The sequence below is a fragment of the Copadichromis virginalis genome, linkage group LG12 (assembly GCF_057382275.1).
Source record: "Copadichromis virginalis isolate Kocher_CV1m ecotype Utaka linkage group LG12, C_Virginalis_male_GT1.1, whole genome shotgun sequence".
Lineage (NCBI taxonomy): Eukaryota > Metazoa > Chordata > Actinopteri > Cichliformes > Cichlidae > Copadichromis > Copadichromis virginalis.
Genome location: NC_140629.1, coordinates 19,580,243 through 19,603,676, shown reverse-complemented (window position 1 = coordinate 19,603,676; position 23,434 = coordinate 19,580,243). Strand labels below are relative to the sequence as shown.

The window sequence follows — 23,434 nt, the reverse complement described above, 5'->3', positions numbered from 1 at the left end:
TTATCAAAGAATACTAATTATGTGCTGGGACGTGAACAATGATGACGATCAGTGAAAAACTGCACAAAGTTATCCACAGCGTTACGCCTGAATGTTGGGTTTCTGTGAGTTGTGTTATTTGCCTTGTCAGTGACTCGGAGAATAAAAATTCTGAATGTTTTGCTTTATGATTTCCTGAAATCGATGTAAATTAAGTTGCCTGAAATCTCCTGTCCTGTTTATGTTCTTTTATCTTACGTGTCAATAAAAGTGTTTGAATCGTTATGTGATCTTTAAAGGTCTCTTATAAAATACCTGACTTTGTGAAATTTAAGGACAAGTTTGTTTTTATGTTAAAATGACCTCCCCTTTCTCTGAAATGTCTGGGTTTTTAATTTATTTTATTGTTATCCAGTTGTTGTCATGCTAATAAAAAGACAATAATTGCATTTAAGATGTTTATTTCATGCTAATATCAGACAATCAAGCTGTAATCAGCATTCAGTTCAGCAGGGAACCTCTGTTTTTCTTATCTCGTTTATGATTTGGAGGTATCGCTATAAAGAATGTAAAAAGAAAAAAGAAACCACCAAAGTAAAAATAGGTCGGGAGTGTTCAAGACACGTGGAGTGCTCTCTTTTAGGCCATTCATGGCACAAGGTCAGGTCGATCACGCAAGTATGGCGGCCGCATCTCACAATCAGCGTGAGGATGGGATCACTTGTCTGTGCGGGACAGAAAGCTCACTATTATAGCTTCACCCCTTCAGAAGCTTCACAGTTCTTCTGGCTGTGTTAGGGATGGAGGGGTGTGGCGGGGGGAATCAATGCTCCCTTTCCTGAATCGGAGCTCCATGCCGCTCTATGGAGAAGGGACGTCTGTGAATAGGACCCACTCAAGAGGAATAAAGGAACCTCTCCACTGGTTTGTTTTGGAAGCTGTCTTATTGATCTGTCTACCTATGAATGAATGCCATGGCCCAGTTTTCCCGCTCATGCGGATAATGGCACTCAAGGCCTGTATCAACTGGCCTGATGTTGTTCCCAGAGAAAAGAGAGTTTGGGAGCATTTGTCATTTCATCCCTCCATCTACTCCGATAACGATTCCCACAAGAATGGAGACCCCCAAACTAAGAAAAGCAAATCGATGGCCGTTGACTGCCTTAATCAATGCCTGCTTACACGAGGACATATTTTATAATTAGAGAGATCCTTAAACACAATTACAGTATGAGTAAACACTCTCATACGAAGCCCTTTTAAGCTAGAAATAAAAAAAGAATTATTTTTAACTTAATCTTTCCGAAGACCTTGAAGATTCAAAACTGAGACACTGTAAATGCAGAGGAAAGCTTTTACTTCCAAAGCAATTGGAGCACTGATTTGGACAGAGGACCTTATGTGCTTACAGTCTTCAAGTGCAGATGAAGCAGCCTCTGTATCCCCCGCCTCCCCCCATGCAATCATGAAGGCCACACCACAAAAACAGCTCTGCAGCAAAAGCCAAGGTGTATAAAAACATCAGCAATTTATTAATTTAGCAGTTTACCAGAAACCACACCTTTTTCCATCACCAAAAAAAAAGTTATTTGCCTGTGAGAACGAGCTAAACTGGGAGTGAAACACATAATAAAATGCTTATTGTTCTTTCTAGGGTTCCTGCTGGCATCCTTTGGAAGAGAGAGTCCACAAAAGTGTAGTCTGTGTTGAGCACGTTCCTCTACTACAGTATGGGATATCACCAGAAATGTCCTGTAAAAAAAATGAGTTTCCATCTTTGGTCATCTGGAAACAAGTTTCAGAAGGTGGCATGGCCAGAAAATCAGACAAAACAAAATGCACAAGGTCGTCTTTTAACTTTTCAGAGCTTGGTCTGATCTTCTGACCATAATGAGTCAACTGCATCTTAAGTTTTGATCATTAACCGACGTCCTAGTTGTGTAAAGTTGTGTATGAAGCTACAAGGACGTACTAAAAAGGACGAATTAAAGAACATAATTTATTTAAGACTAAACTCCAAAGCAGAAATAAATACATGAAAGAACAACAGTGTGTGTAATTTGCTTTGTGAACCCAGCAATGAATAACAAACACTTTCAATGGTAACACAAACTGAAGGAGCGATGCCCGATAAGGCATCCAGTACTCTTTCGCAACCGATCAGAACCACGCCGTCAAACACAGGTTCAAAGCTGATTTTAGCCCACCACACTCCGACAACGAAAGAAAAGAGTTTGCCATTCAAATGAGAAATGTTTACAGGCCTCAATATGTGTAATAAATACAAAAAAAATACAGATCAATCAATTAAACTGGTCATTAGGATAAATTACAATTTGCTTGAGGGGCAGATTTAGACAGATTAGACAGGAGTTTAAGAAGTACAAGGAGTGAGGGGTGTTAAATCAAGTCATCAAACAAATAATTTCCATAAAAAACAAACAGAAAATCTAGAAATTAGGCAGGATTGATACATTCATTATGTGCATATTCTCCATCCTTTAAAAACACACAACTAAAGCTAAGACTTTTGACATCAGGAGCTTAGAAACGCTGATATGGTGGTTCTGTACAAAACTGAGCTGGAATTTTGAAATTACAGCTCGATTGTTTATTAAAAGCAAAAGGAAATGACAGGCCAGAGAACCGCAGCACCGTGCGATTAATCTGGCGCCACGTACCCAACATTCCTGAATAAACTGGACAATCGCATTGGCCAGTGTGTCATCTGCACAATGACTGCTTGTGCGTTTAAAATCACCCACCCCCGAGAATTACAGCATACAAAGGAACGGTAAATACTTCAATATCGTTACGTGAAGCAGAACTAGTGATTCCCTCTTTTTTTTGTCCTTTTTCCTGTGGGGGGAAAAAAGAAAAAGCAGGAGGTGCGGTGGGGCTCGGGGTCAGACTCACTTGGCACACATTTTTAAAATTAAAAAAAACAAAACATTTGTTCTGTTGGAAAAAAAAAGAATACAAATCAAAGATTGTTCTCACGAGGTTAAAATCAATGAATGGATAGAAGTAAAAAGAAACAATATAAAGGCAGTAGCTTATCAACCGTTGCTGACATCGTCTCCTCACCTGACCTTCAGCACAGAGCCTTGTGCTGTAGATGCAGACACAAGCGTGAACCCTGACCCTGTCCCTCCCATTGAATCATCTTCACATCTCCCACATCTTCTAAAAATGGCTCAGTTAAAACCAGGAAGATTCCAATGCAAGTATGATATCAAAACTATGCCTTTCTTTAAAAGAGTCTCTCCTCTATCTCAGTTCATTTAGACACATTTAAAGAAATCAGCTTTGAGTCAGCGAGATGTCACCCTTTGAGTCGAACACTGCTTCTCGCTGCTTTTATTACGGACGCCACAACCCGAGCAGCTATTCTGGGAACATCCCAGCCTGTCCCTCCCTCCTCTAACACAGACGCTCACCGGTTAGCAACAAACAGTAAGACTCTTCTCTGAGGCATTGCAGGAAAAAACAAAACAAACCAACAAATTATATTAAGTTTGAAAAATATGTTAAAAGTTTCAATCAAGAGACAAATGTGGACTAAGTGTGGCAATCATCAGTTTCCCACAAATGTAAAAGCACACACGCACACACATAAACAGCTGAGGTGATTGTAGATCTAGATTCAGTGACATCCTTTGGTTTAAATGCAGCTTCTTTAACGTGCATTGGGTTTAGGACCTTGAATATGCCCGAAGGACTCTTAGCATCCAGGCCCCTAGCAGCATGTATGCACTCTGTGGTTTAAATAAGCCAGACTCTTGCTGATGTGCACAATGCTGCAAAGAACCTGCATTTTCTAAGCAGAAGATGTCAAAAACCTGAAGATGCTGATGAATTAAACTCATTGCATGTGCTCTGTTGTGAACAGTTACCATGGATTCAACTCCCCTCACAAAAAAAATGATGTAACTGATCAGAATTGCCACACCGATTTTCACCTAGTAAAATTAATTAATTCTATTGTATTTATTTATTTTTACAGCTCTTCCGACACACTGCTGATACCGATTACTCTTACAGTCTTGTTAAGGTTTAGAAATGTTCTTGACCAGATCAAAAGTTGTGGTCACATGTAAAAACAATGTCAGAGTTCATGGTCTATGGAGGAAGCACTGGAAGTTGAACCAGGAGCTCTGAGGATATGACTGAAGTTATTGTACTGGTGGTCAGAGAGAAGAAGGAAGGGAAAGGGGGGCGGATGTTGAGCTGTAAGTAGGCCTCCATTTGCCCCCCCCCCCCCCCCACTCAGTCCTTTTTGATCAGGCTGTACACATTAGTTGCACTGCGGTTGTGTGTGTGTGTGCAGCTGGAGGGGGGGGTTGATGACACCAGTGGCCTGGTGATGCTATGCCGCCATGAGATACTGATGGTAGAAGAGGCCAAACAGGGAGGTGGAGAAAAGGCAGGCAGCAATCCACCAAGTGAAGAAGGAGAAGAGGCCCCGGAAAAGCAAGGGGCTGAAAACAGTCCGCAGGCCTCCCAGGGCCACTGAGAGCTGAGCTACTGATGCTCGGGCTCCTGTTTCTATCACCGTAGCTGCTGTTGGTGCTTCACCCATTATAGAGTCCGAGTTCATTTCATGGGTGCAAGGCAGGTCTTCTTCATGATAAACCCACCAGGAGTGACCACCTGTAATAATTGAGGAAAATGGGAGGGGAAAAGGAAATATAACCTGAAGTTGGAGGAAAATGTGATATTTTAAACATGAAAAAATATATATTTACCAAGCAGTAGATGACTCACCTAAGGTTTTTAGCAGCAAGGTTGTGTGTAGCAACATCACCAGGGGTGCCACATATTGTAGTGCAATAACACACAAATAGTAAAAAACACGTGCAACCTAGGTGAAAAGTAGACAAGAAAAGCACCGTTACAATAAGCTTTTTACACAAAATGTTAACACAATATCGTTCCAAATGTTTTCAACTAAGCTCATAAACTCACAGCAGCTTTTGTTTCTCTAAGCCCTATTTCATGTAGGGCAAGTTACACATCGTAACAGTAATAATGAATTGATAGATCAAGCAACATCAGCAATAAAACATCTTCACATTTTAAGAGCATTTCAGTCATAAATAAAAATATTAGTTAACTACAGGGATCAGTTTTTTTGTCTGTTGTAGACTTGAATCTAAAAATCTTAACGGGATAAAGCGTTTTGTTCTATCTGTAGTTGTAGTATATTATTCAGGCTTCTTAATTGCTTCGCCTCTGCAAAACCAGTATCTTAGATCAACCTTAACAACACAGTCGCACTAAGGAGAACAGTGATTGCAAACCTTGGCAAAACCAAAATTAATAGGATCGTGTGCAGTGAACCTGCTGCCTTCACAATGGCTGCTTTGTAGACTGCAACTATTCGCAATCTGTGCGATCTTCAAAGTTAAATTTCTGTCTTGATGCACCAAAGTAACAGCAATCAGTCTGCTATCAGTCTGCAGCTGAACGGAGTCAAGTTGGAAATTGCAATAACTTTGATAAACTGGTGAAAATCACCTGTTGCACATCTGTTGTGTAAACCAGAAATCTGTCTGAGAGTGACTGCAGTTTGAGACTGCACCCAATGGGAAAAAATTCAAAGCAATGACTGGGCAACTACTCATTTCATTCCATATGCCATAGGTGATGTAATCTAAACACTCTGAATCCCTCGTTTCAGTGCTCACCTTAAGTCGAAACGGGTAGTTGCATTTTCTTACATTAAAAAAACAGAGTCGTAATTGATTAATAATGATCAATAATTATGACTAATATCATGGGAAAACAAAAATTGCCCACCATCTTCTGCAGGTCCACAGTACTTATCCGTCCAGCTTCCTTCTTCATCTGATCCACACCCTTCTGGGCCAAGTTGAGGTAAGCCTGCAAGTGATGTCTCATCATAGCAAGCCGCAGCACACACATCAGTACGATCGCCCATAACCGCAAAGTATCATACGTCTGTTCAGTCATCCTGACAGTAACAGAAAGACAGGAGTGAGAAGAGGGGGGATGAAAGGATGGCAGTCCCCCCCCCCGGCACACAAACTCAATACATCATGTAGCCGCTGTGCCATTTGGATGGTAGGTAAGAATGCTGAGACAGAAAGGAAAGACTGTAAGAGCAAAAAGAGTAATACACAACAAAAAAAGAAAAGTAAGAGAGGGTGAAATTGAGAAATTAAAAAAATAATGAAAAGGGGGCACTGTAACATGAAATAGGACTTAATCAGGTTTGAGTCGCTGTCAACAGCAGGAGAAAGTTCAAGACATGACAGAATTCAAACTTGTGCCACAAATGAAATACACAAACTCAAAATAAACAAAGAGAAGGTGGAAAAAAAGGGCCTTCTGTCAGGCGTGACTAAATTTGTTTAAAGTCCAAACAGAAAATGCGTGTACTTGTTGTCACTTTATCTTTGCACTGAATACAATCGTTATCTCATTTTTGTACATTCCTTTCTCACAAATGGCGTTGCTTTGTTTACATCTGTTTCGCACTACAAAAGGACACAATTGCTTTTATTTATTTATTTATTTTTTTTATACCTTGACAATGACGTCTCATCTCTGAGTGCCAGGTAATTAGCTTTCTAGATATCAAGGCAGTTGAACTGACTTCCCTTCCAGAGTACGGATCCGTCAACGTGATGTGTGAGACTATAGACTTCCGGGAGAATCATGATGAATTGTTTACACAGACTAAAATGTGGGCAACAAACTAGTTTACATCCGAGTTTTGTTCATATTCAGCCAGCACTGTGTTTTATTTACAAAGTCAACTTTGGACTATGATGATGTTCAAACCGGTCCAATTACTAAACTACTTATTTGATGTTGAAGTAAAAAAATAATTCCTTACGGCTCTAATTCATCCAGTTACAACACAAAGCTTAAACTGTATTTACGAGCACGGAACATGTTACTACACAACGTGTCCCATATCTTTACTTACAAAGGCACACTCTCCTTTCCCAGAGTGGGGTTCATTATGTAATCCTTGGTAATAGGCTTCACCCACAGCAGGACCATGATGAGAGGGGACAGGAAGTTGATATGAAGCAGAGTCCTACAGAAATAAACACAATACTTAAAACCAAGGAAACTCATTTTCCCCCCTTCAGAATCATCTATGAATTCATACATTATAGAAAACTGAAGACATCAATGAAATAATCAATTTTTAAATGTTAAGACTGCGAGAAATAAAGTCCACACTACGAACATAACTTTCCCCGCGAGTGGTGAGAAGATAACCAAGACACACATTTCGAAGGAATGGAGATAATCCCTGCTGGTGACAGGGTCTGAAGATGTAAGCTCATGACACTTAAGTAGGGGAATGGAAGAGGAAGCCATTTTGGGGAGTCTGCTATGCCAAAGTGGATTATCTGAATGCGATGTGCTCCCTGCTCTGTACCCCCTATCATGGTCAGAGGCATCCCACCCAGTGAGTTCTGAAATGGAAATCTGCCTCAATTGAGCAAGCCTTCATCTGACTTGCAGGGTGCTCTCTTAAATTTGACACACTCTGAATAGTAGGAGACAAGTATTACCGGGCTGCACTTGTCCTCTTGATAGTCCAAGATAGGATAGTTTAATAGTTAAGCATTGTTTTTGTGGCCAATTTAAGCACATCCCATATGAAACAGGTCTAACGTAACAAATACATTAAACAAAGGTTAGAGGAAATCAAAAACACTGTCTTACCTCAAGGCAACGAGTAACTACATCTGGAAGGTCCATTCTTTCATTTATTAATATATTTTGTATATTTTGTAATGACACCAGAGTGGCAAAAAAATCTGTATAGAGACCTTCAGCCATTGTTTACAGGCTCATCTCTATCTGTTCTTCACTGGAGGGATTCTGCACGACACAGCCACAAGTGTTCCTTGCAAGGTCCACGTTAAACACGACGGGCCCCATCTGATCCAAACAAATTCATTTTGGTTTAATCTGCCCAAAGAATAGGCTGCCAATATGAAGCAGGCTTCGTTTCATGACTGTCTGCAAAGTTTAATCTTGCAAATAATACTAGGTAATCAAAAACTCTAATGCAACTTCTGCTCCAACATTTGCTCAGTATCATCTACGGAGTAGAGAACTGAGTAGCTCAGGGCTTACAGATTAATGAAAGCAGACTAAACAAGGTCAAAAATGAGAAAACTGCGGTAACAGAAGGTTCTTTATAACCATATGACCTTAATTGTAAACTATCTTGTTCCAGCAGCCACTTTCTTTTTCAGTTTGCTACTTTGAGTACTGAATTTGTACATCTATCCTTGAAGAGCTACCTCGTCAGGCCAGGACTCTGCAGTCTATTTACACCTACAGGCCAGTGGACACGCTTTCAATGATGAGGATGTACACATCCTGGACAGGGAGGAACGCTGGTTCGAGCGCGGAGTCAAGGAGGCCGTTTACGTGAAAAGGGAAAGACCATCTCTGAATCGAGGGGGGGGTCTGAGGGTACATCTTTCGCCATCTTACAATGCTGTGATTGCAGCCATTCCCCAACTCTCTGTGATGGTGCTCAGGGTCATTGATCAATGGTTATGAGAATTTGCTTAATTATGATGAAGGAACTGACCTCCCAGCCTATTGTTCCTTTAGTGGTGCTAGTTTCAGGCATTGTGCAAATGTACTGTTTATAAGATTGGGGAAACCTGCAGTCAGCTGAGACTGAAGAAGTCACTTGGATGAGCGACGAAACGTTTTTCCCACTGAATACGCTACGTCCAGATGAACAGAATCAACTTTCTATCTATCCGTTTTGTTTGTAACTCTACACGAGATTAAATACTTTACAGCTCCAAATAGCACAGTTATCTTACCAGGTGAAACAAAGAAGCATATTTTTAATTGATATTTGTCTGCCAGCAATGCTACATAAAAACTAAAAGGAAAAATTTTATAAACTCTAGTGATACTTTTTTTAAAACTGTAAAACGGAGTATTGGTTCTTTGTATTTCTAGTTTTAAGATCAAACATTTAACATCTAAGGGGTATACGTATTATTGCTGTCTATAAAAAGGGCTACTGACGTATCTACAAAGCACAGAAGACTCACTGTGTAAATTTGGTTGTAGTTAGGTTGAGTGCATCTAGGTGCATTTGGGCCAACCGTAGACCAGGGAAAGTTAGAAACGCTCCGATCAGAGAGCAAAGCAGTGCCAGGATCAACTTGAAGGTGAGCTTAGATATGGGACCCCTGTGAAAGAGAAAATCCACGTTACTTATAACGGTCATTTTACAAGTCGTAAAGAATCTATGACAGCGGAGGAAAGAAACAACAACACTGATGTTACACTTACTGGGAGTCGAGGCCTTGGTGCTCCAGAAACTGTTGAGCGCTGTCAGAAAAGTTTTCAAAACCTAGAAAGGAAGGCGTGTTCAACGGTGAGCAATATTTTTATTACACAAAAAGAAAGCTATGGTGCAGAACTGACCTGTCTCCAGACCAAACTCCAAGTAGTTTTCAGTGACAATGAGAATGGCCATGGCTTTAACAAAAAAGAAGAAAGCAAAAGTAATGCAGAGTGAGCGCTCGCCGCTTTCTTCCAGCTTGAAGTAATGGGCAGTTAGAGAAAAAAGCGTCTTACTGTACAGTGCACAGTTAAGGAAAACATCTCAAGAAGCACAATGACATAATCAGCTAAGACAAACTACTTTGCCTAAACTTTATCCTTTTGTCAAATTCAAAAGAAATACACAACAATATGCGATGAACAACGTGGATATTCACCATGCAAACTATTTTTCCTCTTTACAGAAGAACACAGTCTGTGGATACTGAAAGACCCGTGTGAACCCTCACTCATTTAAAGTCACACAAACCCTGCTAGCTGGTATGTGTGGAGAGTGGATCTCTGGTGCTTTGGCACCGCTGCATATAACTGAAGTGATGAAAATATTTATACTATTTTGCAGTGACTTTGCTCTGATGTTCACAGAGATGAAATCCTTGGATTCTGGAACATATAAGGTTACAGTGTGGCATTCAATCTCTTTCACTCAAAATCAAGAATAGCATTCAAACAAGTGGGTTTTCTTTTTACCTCTCCAACCTTCATTTGTACTATAATGCTCACTAGATAAAAGTTAGCATGAGGCTCTAAGAGGAATAAGTTTGAACTATGATGTAGTGCGTTACAATCAAAGGTGGCTTGCTAACACTGGGAGGATAAAAGGGAGATTTTTAAGCAGGAATTTACATTTTAGTAAATAGATTTAAAAGTTAAATACCATCAAATGTGCATACTTGCAGAATTCCAGTAATTCCATTACTTTCAGTAAATAGTTGAGAGAGCTGTGCAGCTGACCTCCAAGGCAAGAGTCTTAAGGACTCTATCAGAAAAAAATTAAAGGCATTACTTTGAACATAATGTGAACTCCACAGAGTTCACAGCATGTGTGCACATTTGCTATATGTATAAGTGACATCAAGTGACATTATGTATGAGATCAGAGCTGTTCTACAGTATGGCAGCCACATGTAGTTTGGCCTACTTTCGTTAATTAAAGGCCATGCATACTCTGACAGCTGTGATGGAGCTCTGGACTACAGATGGCCACTTTGAAACAAATTATTTAACTGTAGCTTCTAAACTGTGACAGTTCACCTGTCTAATGTGAAGAAAAACACACAAGGTGATCTGCTGTTAGAGATAGAACAGATTTACTGATCTACTCCTACATGTGTAAATATATGCAGCACTTTTGCTTTGGAAACCCTCACAGATGGCTCCCCGTTTGATGCTGTGGAAATGTCATAAACTCAGAAAAAAATACTTAAATTTCACCAACATCATACTTGAAAGGCATTCTGTGATTCTGGAGTTGTCCGTGTATACCTCTGGCAGCTGAAAGCATACAACTTGTCTTTCGCTCTGTGTAAGATGAGCAACTCACAGGGATGCAACGGAGAAATGTACAGACAGCAGGAATCGTAATCATGAGCTTGGCTGTAAAATTGAATGCATGCAGTTTAACCCTGTGTTGAAAGTGATATGTAAATTTTACAAGGTCCGCCCTCATAAGACTGTTGACCAGGTCCTCATTCAGACATGAAGCTGACGTGTGCGGATGCTGTCAGATTAATGAAAAGGAGAGGTTATGAGAGTATTTAAACTTGTCACCAGGGCTGAAATGGGGAAAAAACTGAAATCATGTGTCGAATTAACACATATCCCCTCATCTTCAGCTTTCATCAGTTTCCTTTTCCCCAGGCATACCAGTATGTTGGGCTGTGAAAATTGGGCCTCCAATCGCCAGTGCAGGCAGGAAATGACACACCGTCTGACCACAGTGAGCCACATCTGACCTGGAGAACTGGAAAGATTGATCCCCTTGGTCGGTGGCAAGGATAATGTCTATTATTCAGCACAGCAAATAGCAGGAGGACGATAAAGGCAATGGGAATTCGAACCAGGAGAATCTTTACCTCTCATTTCAGTGCCATTAGTCTCCTCTGTTGCATTTACATAGCACATTGAATCTCTGTTATAGACATGTTAACCTATGTTGACCTACATATTTCTTGAGTGGCCACTTATGATCGGATCTGAGCTGCCCAATCTACATCTAAATAAACACATACATCAGATCCTCACAAAAAACAGAAGCTTGCTGTTTTTAGCTGGCTGGAGGAAGTAAAACACTGACAGAAGCTACAAAAGGACAAGAAACCTTGGGGGGGAACAAAAAAACACTGTTTCTTCACGTTTTTTGCCCAAGATAGCACACTTGTAACAATACTGCTAATGTTGAACTGACCATCATTTGATGTCAGACTATCATTTGTGGTGTCAGAACACAAAAGTCTTGATAACGATGTATAATCATAACACTGTCTAACGAGTTCTAATGAATCCTAATGACAAAGCAGCCACTATCAAGTGTTAGGTTTGATCTTCTGACATGTTTACATTCGGTGGTCTAATGTCACAGTTAACAGGAAATAAAGAGTTTGGACTGCATTATTATTTTTAACAAAAGTCTAAGTAAAGGCAACACAGTATGTGTAACCGGGCAACACCAGCAAGCACTAAACGTAAAATAGAAAATTGCTTAAAAAAACCGGTGCAACATGATGAACAGCAGGTGCTGTACTGATGATTGCCTATGACAGTCTGCATATAAAGTTGAAATGTGCTAATGAATGAAAGAATATTTTTGTTATGCTAAATTTTATAATTGTGTAACATTTTCTTACTGTCAGCATATTATCAAATAAAAAGCTAGTTCACACAACAACACTGGAGAAAAAAAAAAAGAATTAATAAAACGTAAAGACTGACTGATGTAAGGATACACAACAAAGGCGAGTACTAGTAGGCACCAGACCACACTGATGTTCATCTCTCCCGAGGGCTGAGCCACACTGTAGTACAGCTCTGTTATCAGATAAACCACAGTTGCTGCTACTGTGAAATCCACAAGCCACTGGAACTCTGGGAAGTAGTGCAAAGCTGCGGACATAAAGTACATAATTAAATCAACACTTTCAATTACAAAACAGATTGTATTGCACAGTATTTACAGGCTGTGGGAACAAACAGTCAAGTTACCTAATGTGTCCACTTCTGTGATGCATTTCGTCTCCAGCTGTAAGTCTATGTCCTTGGGGACTGTTAGGGGCTTACTGTCTATGTGACCATTGTACTTCCTTGAAAAGGAGTGACAGAACAACAACTTGGGTGAGAAAGGGAGAAAAAAAACTGGAACAGAGTCAAGATTTATGGTAAAGCATTTTTAAAGGAAAAGAAACCGGAATAACAGTAGTCTGAACTGAAAACTCTCATCTGAACTCTCTTTTAGGCAAGAAGAGAATCCATGACAGCTAAAAGCTTTACTTATGAGATCCAATGCAGCTCAAGCATTCAAAATTTCATTACCAATACTAATGTACTCTCCCACGACCCAGTGTGGCAAAATGTAGGCAACTCTAAATCGCTAATAACAAGTGAATGGAGAGCTGCTCTTTAATGTTGAAAAACTGTCTGAGGGCCTCCTTAGTTTTGGACTGCTGGCTGAACAATACCATTCTAAGACTCAAAGACCAAACATGCCCTAGATAGATTTAATTTCTGAGGCACCTGACAGGAAAAAAGGGGCTCAGCTACACCCCTGGCTGAGGGAGTTGGACGCTTAACAAAGAGAATTGAGCTGCATGGCACGAGCTGGCCAAAGGACAGTGGTCCCTCTTTTTCTTCTAGAGATTACTGAGCATGTGGTGATGATAGCCTTGACCTGCCTCATACAGGGTCAAAGAAAGGACTGTGCTACAAAAACCGCCTTAAGTTGAGAGATGGACACCATGTGGAACAGTAAGGATTAACCGTCACCGGTGACTTTAAATTCACATTTAAAATGAAGAGTACAAAGGCAATTCGTTTGTATGGCCCAACATATACCTGCAGCTCTAGAAAAATGAATAGCATGGGTTTTTTTGTTTGTTTAATGCAAAGTAGTCTCAAAGCAAAATTTGACACTTCTAGTATTAAGGCTTGACATCTGACCCCTTTGAATTGATAATGCCTTTTAGATTTCAGAGATGATGCAATTCTTTTCCCCTAAAACAGTCCAAATAGTAACACCTACCCCCCTTAAATGTCCAACTTTCCTCATATCCACTGGACAGGACCACTTACATGAGCTGTTCTTAAACCCAATGAACAGCCATGGAGGAACAAACCAGAAGGAAATCTGTCTATTTTATCTCCTTACTTCAAAAAATCCTTAAATGAACCACATAAACACATCTTTGGCACCTCCTCTTTGCCTCTGCTATTCCCCGCTACCAAACAATAGCCTTCATTCGCACCCTTCCTTCCAACCTACCTGTCTTTCCTTTTCTGTCCTTTTTGTTTCCCAGCTAAGCTCCTCAACTCATCTTCCGTAGGGTGCTGGTACCACCGCAAACTGCGAACAAAGAAAAGAACAGCCATGTGACTTTGTACTCAGAGTAGTAGACGGGGAAAAAAGACAGTTTTAAAGCACGTGCAAAGTACATTTGTGACAAAGACACAGCCATTCTAACACACTCTCTCACACTACAAGAAGACTGTTGATTTATGTATCTATGTATTTTCTAATTTATGTGTTCCAGGTGCAGTATGTTAGTTTTTTTCTAACAGGAGCAACAGTTGGTGCTACACTGTGTATTTCTATATGTATCCTTTTATTGTATTTTGTTAATTTCCCCAGTATACCCCCCTTCTTTTTTTCCTGCCTGTCCTGCCTTAGAAATCGTCATACTATACCACATATAATGAATAACCAAAATAACACAAATAGAAATAAATAAACAGATAAAAGATTCACATGTTGCTGTTCTTGCAAAAGCAAAATGTGTTTGGCACATTTAAATCATAATTCTGATTGTAAAAGCTGCCAGACAGGACAGGATTTAAAAAAAGGAAAGAAAAAGAGAAAAAAAGCACGCACAAAGGAAAAAAAAATGACTGACTGTTGCTAGATTTGATGTACATTTGCTAAGACACCCAGCATAAAATAGTATATGTTGACTATGAACTATGGAAGGCATAGGCAAGTAATTTGGGGTTAAACATGTACCATAAGAAAACTGGGGACTATATAATCAATTGTTCATTCATTTCCCTTTCCCAACAATCAAAGACGATTCGTCTACTGTTAAAACTTTAAATTGCCTTACATTACTCTTCAAAAATGCTCTTTTAAGTGGTGACATTAAGTCTAGATTGTATGAACATGACTCAAAGCCTCAATTTATAACATCTCTAAGCTTTATGATGAACTTAGAGAACACAAAAGCGCGCACTAACCAGACATATCGCAAAGATTCACTTCACATAAGCGACGCTAATACACATCTAAAATGCATTTATAAGAGCTTTTACAACAGAAAGAGTATTTGTCCTTAAGGACTAAGCTTGAAATAAGACCTAATTCAGGAGCATCCCTTTAAAGACAAAGACCCTCCTTAACTTTGTTTAGAAACTCTCTTGTTAGCGCATCTTGAGAACTACTGTGAGGTGGAGGAGGATAGAAGGAGCAAAGCTTGCTTTTTTTACATTCTATATTTATTTACTTATTATGGAAAAAAGTAATTGCAAAATATTCTGAGGGGACAACGCTCTGCTTAGGGCAAACAGTTCTGAAAATGTTGCAACGGTGCCCTAAAAAAAGCTTATTAATTATTAAAGATGTTCCAAAAAGCAGTTTTCTCAAAAACATATGTGGCACTAGTTAGAGGAAATGAAGCGCACCCTATTTCTGTCCTTTCAGGTCACCCCAATATTTTGCCGACCTTTGGTCTTTGATCAAAATGCTTCCGAAAGCTTTAGAGTCTGAGTAAACATTTTGATCCCGATTGTTTGGAACCCTTTTTGAAATAAACTTCCCAGGAGGCAACTAAACTGCCTGCAGCACTTAAAGAAACAGCATGTAAGAGAGTCTACATTACCTGCCACTGCAGAGTAGCCATCTTGCCAAGGAATAATGAGGTATGATTTTCTGAATTACACTGGCCATTACCATGGTAACCACAAGCTGCACACCGATCACACCCTGTGGAAAAAGGATTGGATTTAAATCACATTTAAAGAAAGAATAATTACGCATGCCATACAGCCGCTACAAAACAAGCTCAGCATGACCTAGAGGTTCATCGCTTCAGTATTATTTAGACAAGCCAAGCTACACCTAAAGCTACAAAATGTGTAGAATGCGAAAATACATCATTTAAAAGGCCAACAGAAATTTACAACCAAAGGGGCGCTGTGGCAGTCTTTTACTGTTCATTAAAACCAGAATACTGACATCGTAAGTGCTTTAACATCATTGACACCTTGATTTATGTGTCTTTTTTGACACTCTGGTTAATGCTACTTCAACACTTGTTTGATTGGTAAAGCTACAATTTGCAAGCAGCGGTAGATGTGATGGAACAGTAAAGACAGACAGAGAAATCTTCATCTTATAGTTACTGAAAACCTTTTTTTCCTCTGTTTACCACCTAAGCAGTAGTCCTTTTATGTACAACTCTGGTTGTATTAGGCCATCATAACCAGCCAGTCAGTTGCATTATTTCATAGTACTGCTTGATGTTTAGTATTTGTTATTTATTTAATTCATTAGATCAGGAAATAAAGAGAAATGTATTGCATTTATGCAAATTTAAAGGTTGTAAGAAAGCTTGTAAAACATTTTATAATGACCAGAACTGATTAGTCATTTACTGTGCCTGTCTCTTCTTCTATATCACAATTAAACACAATCTTGTAATGTCTTAAGTGAACATAGAAGCTAGAGTATAAAAAATATGGGGTGATGTGTAACATTTAAATAAAGCAGACTCCAAATACAATTTTTCAGATACAATTTTAAAGCCTATTTTTATTTGAAAGCAGCACAAAGGCAACAATTCAATTGAAACTGCAAAGATTTCTAAGAAAATATGTATTTTCTTTGAAATCTCTGCTCATTTGTAATTTCATGGCATCAACACCTTATGAAAGGTTCCCCACCATTTACCTGAAATAAAAGGAAGTCACTGAAATTGTTTTATATAGAGTCACCAGCCCATAAAACTTCAAGCACTCTCGTAACTTCAGCATACATCCCCAGCTGGCTGGCTAATTCAAATATCTGCTTATTTAAAAACAAAAATAATAATATTTTGTTTTACAGCATTTTAACAAAGTGTTGTACTCTGTAAGTAACCTAGGTTACTTCACTGTGATGTGATTTTAAAATAACTGACATAAAACTGCAGCACTTTTTGGAACATATAAAAAACAAAACAATGTTACTCTTTAATTTGTTACTTAAACATCCAATCAGAAAAAATCATCCATGCATCCACTTTCTTAACCACTTAGCTGATTTAGGTCACATGCTACAGAATACTGGGTACACCCTCAATAGTTCACCAGCCCAGTGCAGAACATGGTAAAATCAAAGAATGCACAATTAAGCTTAAAATGATTTTGCAGTTTAGAACATTTTATTTTCCTAAAAGCAGATATCTTTTTAATATTTTACTAGGTTTATAATATATAATATAATAATATTAGTGTAAATGTAATTTTATCTTGACACAAAACACAACAAGCTATTGAATTCTTGCTCTAGTTGCCGGATGTTGAATTTTATTGCGTTTTGGTTCATTAGTGCTAGCCTACTCCAGACATTTCATTTTTTTTTATTAAAGGTATTTAATTTGAGATTAGTTTCTGTACTGGGTCATTGCGGTCAAGCGTGTGCAGGCACAGATATCAATGGTTCCTACTGATTGCCAAAGAGAAGCCAACCCACTGATCTAAGCCTACATTGAGAGGATAAAAGCGCAGCATGATGGGAACGATTCTGGCTCCTTAAGCCTAAGTGAATATTGATCCAAGTGTGCCAGGTTGCTATTAAGCTTCTTGCTTAATCTTTGGATACCTTACACAGAAGCAAAGGCTCATGGCAACACAGACATTATGACAAATGGTGCAGAAAAAGTGGCAATTAATTTACTCTTATTGTATTTTTTAATGTTTACTTTAAGATAATTTATTATAACTTAAATTGTAGATTATGAAGCAGTAACTCTGATAATCCAACTTGGAATGGGAAACTGTTTGGAGTGTCTGCTTGTTGCAATAAAAATGTCAATATTTGTCACCACTGTACCAATACTCCTATTGATTTTTCTTCCAATACATATCTTTTTTCACACTGCTAAAGAATATAGGTAATAAGAAATGCTATCACTTTATAAGTACATTCACAACAAATGATTTGTGAATCATTTGGAATGATCACGATTGATGTATTGATGACTTATTAAATGGAGATGCAAGTCACAGTTATACAGATCAGCTGTACGCTTAATGGCCTAAGAATAATGTATATAAATACATACATGAATGTATGCACTATATCTACAGAGCTGAGTAATCTTTGACAGTTTATTTAGAGAAACGATGTGAACCACCATACTAACATCTTTCAGTGATCTACACTCAATAAGAAGATGAGAGGCCTGATGAGAATTTAGAGGAAGAGGAACCTTGACAACATACAATCTCCAGAATAACATCTTGACCAGCTGGCAAGTGGCTGCTGGTGGTTGCCAGGTAAAACTGGTCAAAAAGAGTGTAATTGGGTTGGTTACTGACATATTGCCGGGACTAAAAAGTAGTTTACATAGAAGACACTGACTTGTTTGCAAACACTTGCCAAGTTCTAATCGAGTGTCTCTTCTCACAGACAGATGGGACTTTTGTGTGTTGTTTTTGTTTTTTGTAGAAACAAACATGATGCAGCATAAAGGGGGTTCCCCACCAAAATGTTTTTGTCTGGCGCATTCAAATATTTTAATTAATAAAGTTTCTAATAAATGTACTTGGAATATTAGCAAGAAAGAAAAATGCATTATATACACTTATAATGGCCTGTAGGTATCAAATACATCAAATCAAAAAATATTATGAGCTCAAACTAAATTTGAAATAGGTTTCACTTACAAAACTGCATGCTGAAAAACAACTAGAAATTGATAGCTAGACAACCAGAGATTAAGAATGACAAAGAATTCACATTTGGGCTTACACGGTAATCCTCAAATATTTTAAAGTCATCTGAGTTTACATTATCAACAATTTAAGGCTAAACATAACCCTGTGCCCTGATTGGAATCCACTTAAAAATTTACATAAAGCCATAAAGATTATTTTAACATACTAATGGTCAAAGAGTTTTAGCCGCAACAATGACAACAAACTGATTCTCTTTATATTTTAACCTTCAAAACATGCAAACATGCAATTTCTGCAATGTTACAACTCAATGTAAGTATCTGAAAATAAATAGCATTTGATGAGCTTTGTTTACAGCTAGCTGAAAGTGTTAAACAGACATCCACTTCCAAGTTTGGACGACAAACATTTATCACAATGACAAAAAGCAACACATATTACTAGTAAATGTATCGCCAAGCAGGACCGGACTAAATAGCAACACACCTGTCTCTGAGTGATGGTTAAACCCATGTCAGGGTGAACTTGGTGTGTAAGGAGGAAATGAATAACACCTTGACAGCACAAGTGATACTGGCAGACATATACATTGGACCTAGATTTTATATTGGTCATGGGAATCCCTAGTGTCACCTAGCATGGGGTAAGCTTCAAAAGCTGAAGTCAATACCTCTTCTGGACTCACATAGAGGAGAGTGGGTGCCATTTATTTGGCAATTATTCTCACTTAGATGTGACGCGTGACCAAACACAACCTCTCTCACTCGGGACATTTTTTTTCATGTGAGTAATGGTCATGCTATATAGGTCAAAAGCACACACTCTTAGTTTGGTGGATGCTGACCACACTCTGTGGGAGACCTGCAAGGATCTCAGGCCTGAGGGAAATTGAGCCAGCATGGACTCCCTTATCTTGCCCAGTCCGCTTGACCCCCTCCACAGAACAACCAAATGAAATCTGTAGGGGGTGGGGAGTGGGAACTGCAGCGATAAACACTATCTGTAAGAGCTCAAAAACCTCACTACTATTTTACAGATGAAACTAACTTTGAAGCAGTGAAACCCTGTACTGACCAGCACTTCTCCAGTGTCATTCATCTTCACTATATACTGCTGGGTGTATTTAAAATCTTCAGCTAGTGAGGGTTCCAGAGGTCCAAGAACAAAGTTTGTAATATAAACATTGCAGCATATGATAGAGATGTTCCATATGTTGATTATAAAAACAAGTCTAATAGTAACACTAGATACTTGATGAATGAATCAGGGAGCGAATTACAGAATGCAATATACAAGGACGGTACAATGCCTATTCATTGTGTCAATACAGCAAATCCACAATACTTGATGCACTACATGATGATTACCTATAATACACTGCAATATATTTGTGAATTTCAATATTTGCTGCATTGTGTTGTCATTATATTCAATTTTAATTATGCGTCCAATTAATTATTCCTGTATGCTGGTGTCCATCATTTTACTCATGCAAGTAAACTTCCACTACGTTTACCTCCCCTTATCAGTAAGCACCATCATGAAGAGACGGGAAGTTGACTCTTGTAAGTCAAATTGGTGTGGTGAGGGGGAGGCGTAAAAGTCAATTCAGCTCTTAACCTTGAGCCAACCTTTGAAAGTATTTTGAAGGTTACTACAACTTATCAACTAACCAAATATAGATAAACATAGTTATAGAACTGTTAATAAGCATGTTAATACTTAATGAGTCAGTCACTTGTTAACGGTTAGTTCAAGAAGTTCAGACTCAGTTCTGTGCCTTTAAGGCACATCACAGCAGATACAGTCAGCTGCATTAACCAATGAAGATACAAATTGTACCTGCAGGAGGTTATGCAAATTCTATCTCTATTATTTTAAAAACCTTTCCTTTACTCTGTTTCTTTTTTAAAGAAGGCAAAATCCTTTCAATAGCTTTCAATAGGAAATACATTTTCATGTTTGACACTCCATCTTACTTTTACTTAGGTGATGCTGTGTTAGAACTTGAGATACTTTTATAAATCCACGGCTATTGATCCAATAAGGACTGCCCAATCGCTTGACTTATATAAATATAAATGTCATTACAATTGTACGTACAGCGGGGTTGAATTTATAATTTAATGTGAAAAAAATGTTTTGGGGGGTAGTTTTCATCTCCTTCCCGAAATTATCTTGCCAGCTGAATGGTAAGCTAACTGCTAATTATATGGTATATACGACCTACCTTCAAAGTCCCATATGCAAAACTAGTAAATGACAATAACTGCAAACAGTGTATGTGAGTGGACCCTACTTAACAGCATAACATATATGTATATACTATATAATATGTACTACTCCATTCACTACTCTGCTGTCACCGTTTTAACTTACAAGCTACACTGACCTGCCGACTACAAGCATTTGCTCTGGCTAGCAAGCTAAGCTAACATCCCACTGCAGTCACAATAGCAAACGGCACAAAAAGTAAAACGCTTCAGAGTCAAGGTAAACATTTACATGAAAGCTGATGTTAGAGGCTGGAGACCTATCAAAGAAGTGAGACAAAACATATATAGCGTTGCGTTCAGGTGCTCGCTGTCATACTCACCATGTTGATGCAGTGCAGCTAAAACGAACTCTACCCCGGCAACACTGAGCTCTCCGACTCGGAAATCAAGCGGCGAGGAGCACATAAGCGCTTCCTACGATTCTAATACACAAAAAGAAGAGGTTTCTCATTCAATTTGTCACCGTATCTGTTCATACACCCCTACATTGTCAAGAAAAATCAATGGATTCTGCCTCCGCTCCCAAGTATTTTCAACTGCAGTAGAGGTCACATTAAAACTCTGGGTAAGGAGGTGTCCACAGATGTGCCTGTGTGCCGAACGTAAAGTAGGAAAACTGAAATTATTCACATAATCACAAACTGAAATAAAAACGAAACTATAAAAGTGCTAAGATATAATTGTGAATTCAAATTTTAGCTTTCGCTAAAGCACTACAAAAAGTCCGTACTTTTTTGTAGGATTCGACAAGGCGACTATACGTACATATCAGGACCGCCCCAACCGGAAAAGCGCAAAGAATCAGTAGTACACGGGACAGAAGAAACTGAGGACACCGTGTTTGTGTTTAAGGTTAACAGAGGAACGTTTACAGCTTCGCAGACTACACCTATTACTTTTACATAAATATAAATGAGTGAATGAAAGGAGGGGTAAATAATGCAACAGATTATCAACACACCTTTTAGTTATGCTGGCATTTTTTGCTAAACTACATCATAAAACTCATAATTAATATGTGTGTCGTGCGTATGGGTCTTTCTTTTCAGCGAAAATTGTATCTGCCACAGCAGATTATCTGCCTCCATCTCACTCTATCCCTAGCATCCTCCTCTGTCACACCAACATGTCTGCATGTCTTTTTTACTACATCATTGTTCCTCCTTTTCTCGTGCCTGGCAGGAACAGTGCTCGACCTGAGCTGTCGCCCTGATGTATATATTTCATATGTTGTTCATTCTGTTCAGTTCCAGTAAAAACTTTTGCGTCTTCAGCTCTGACTCCAGTCTTTTTTTGTGTGTCATTGCCATTGTTCCAAGCCATGTATCATAGCGGGTTTCACTACCATCTTTTAAATCTTACCCTTTACTCTTGCCGCTACACTTTTGTGACAAATCACCCCTGACACGTCTCTCTTCTCCAACTCTTTTGTGCACTGTCCATTGCTTTGGATGGTTGACCTCAGGTATTTAAACTCACCTACCTCTGCTCCTTGTGTGTTGACTCTCTCCCTCTCATTCACTCATATGTATTCTGTCTTGTTTCTGCAACTTTCTGAAGGAAATTGCCGTCCCGGGTTTCCTCCGTGGCGTGAGCGATAAGCAGAGTTCTGTCCTTTCCTTCTAAGATTCCTAATTATTTAAAGTAACACTCAGGTATGCCATTCAGCGTGTTAGTACGAGCTCGGGAGCAGCTTGGGAGAACAAGAAAACAGAGACTGCTTTAGGTTGCCTTCCCAATCGACTCAAAGGTTTATTTGATACACAGCAGTTTATATAGATGAAAAAAAGGTTCGTGTGTCAGCTTTCCCAGTTCAAACCGGTACAGACCAAATAAGGAAACGTCTTCCTGCCTTGTGAGCAAAGAAGTATCCTGTGTGTAGTTTATCAGTTCAGCTACAATTTATGATCATCCCAGCAAAATACACTCCTAGACATAAAATACAGAGTTCTTTCATTAGTGAATTCTGAAACAAACCACCTAGCCTTTAACGAGCCTTTTCCAGGAGATAAAGAAAAAGGGAGGATGGGAGTAAGGAAGTGGTCTCATCTCTGTGGTGTTTTCGACCTTGGGGTACCAGCCTGTGAGTCTTACACATCAATTCTTGGGTCAGAGAGAAAAATAACTAAAACAAAGGGGCCTTATTGAATGACAGAGTTTTCCTGCATAATGTCACTATAAAACAATATCCAGTAAATGCTACCATGGTACTAAAATACCTAACACTTTCATTCCTCTTCTCTCTGGTGCCTACCTCCACTTCTTCAGGCTGTCTTCCATCGACTCCTTATTCTCACTACATATCACTTTATCATCTGCAAACTCCTGCTTGACCCCATCTGTGTATAAAGTTTGTTATAAATAATAAAACATTTAAAAAGGGAATATTTTCAGAAATTGTGCTTTTCATAACTTAAAAATAAAAAGTACCATCTCTAGGCAGTGAATATTGATCACATATTAATTAAAAAAAATAACTTTACATAAGTTAATTTCTTAAGTTAAAACATATCAGAGATTATGTCGCCCTTCACCTGTCTGAAGTTTGGGTAATCTTGTGCTTTAAGACCTCAAAAACAAATTTTTAATGAGTTCTGTGAGTTGGCAGGCTCTGAAATTTGATTGAATAGTGGCTGCGTGATGAAGTTAAATATAGGTAAGAG

General features: G+C 38.8%; 1 protein-coding gene across 1 annotated transcript; it reads right to left on the bottom strand.

Moving 5' to 3' along the window:
* Nucleotides 1–1,483: 1,483 nt before the first annotated feature.
* Nucleotides 1,484–21,357, bottom strand: tmem161b (transmembrane protein 161B). The gene is made up of 12 exons (XM_085475188.1): nt 21,092–21,357; nt 15,435–15,538; nt 13,829–13,909; nt 12,556–12,653; nt 12,300–12,456; nt 9,436–9,587; nt 9,301–9,361; nt 9,057–9,197; nt 6,938–7,051; nt 5,782–5,956; nt 4,747–4,843; nt 1,484–4,632 (listed from the first exon to the last, which is right to left on the bottom strand). Exons 1-12 carry the CDS (start codon nt 21,092–21,094, stop codon nt 4,349–4,351), a joined length of 1,467 nt encoding a protein of 488 aa, XP_085331314.1. The 5' UTR covers nt 21,095–21,357; the 3' UTR covers nt 1,484–4,348.
* Between the last annotated feature and the right edge of the window lie 2,077 nt (nt 21,358–23,434).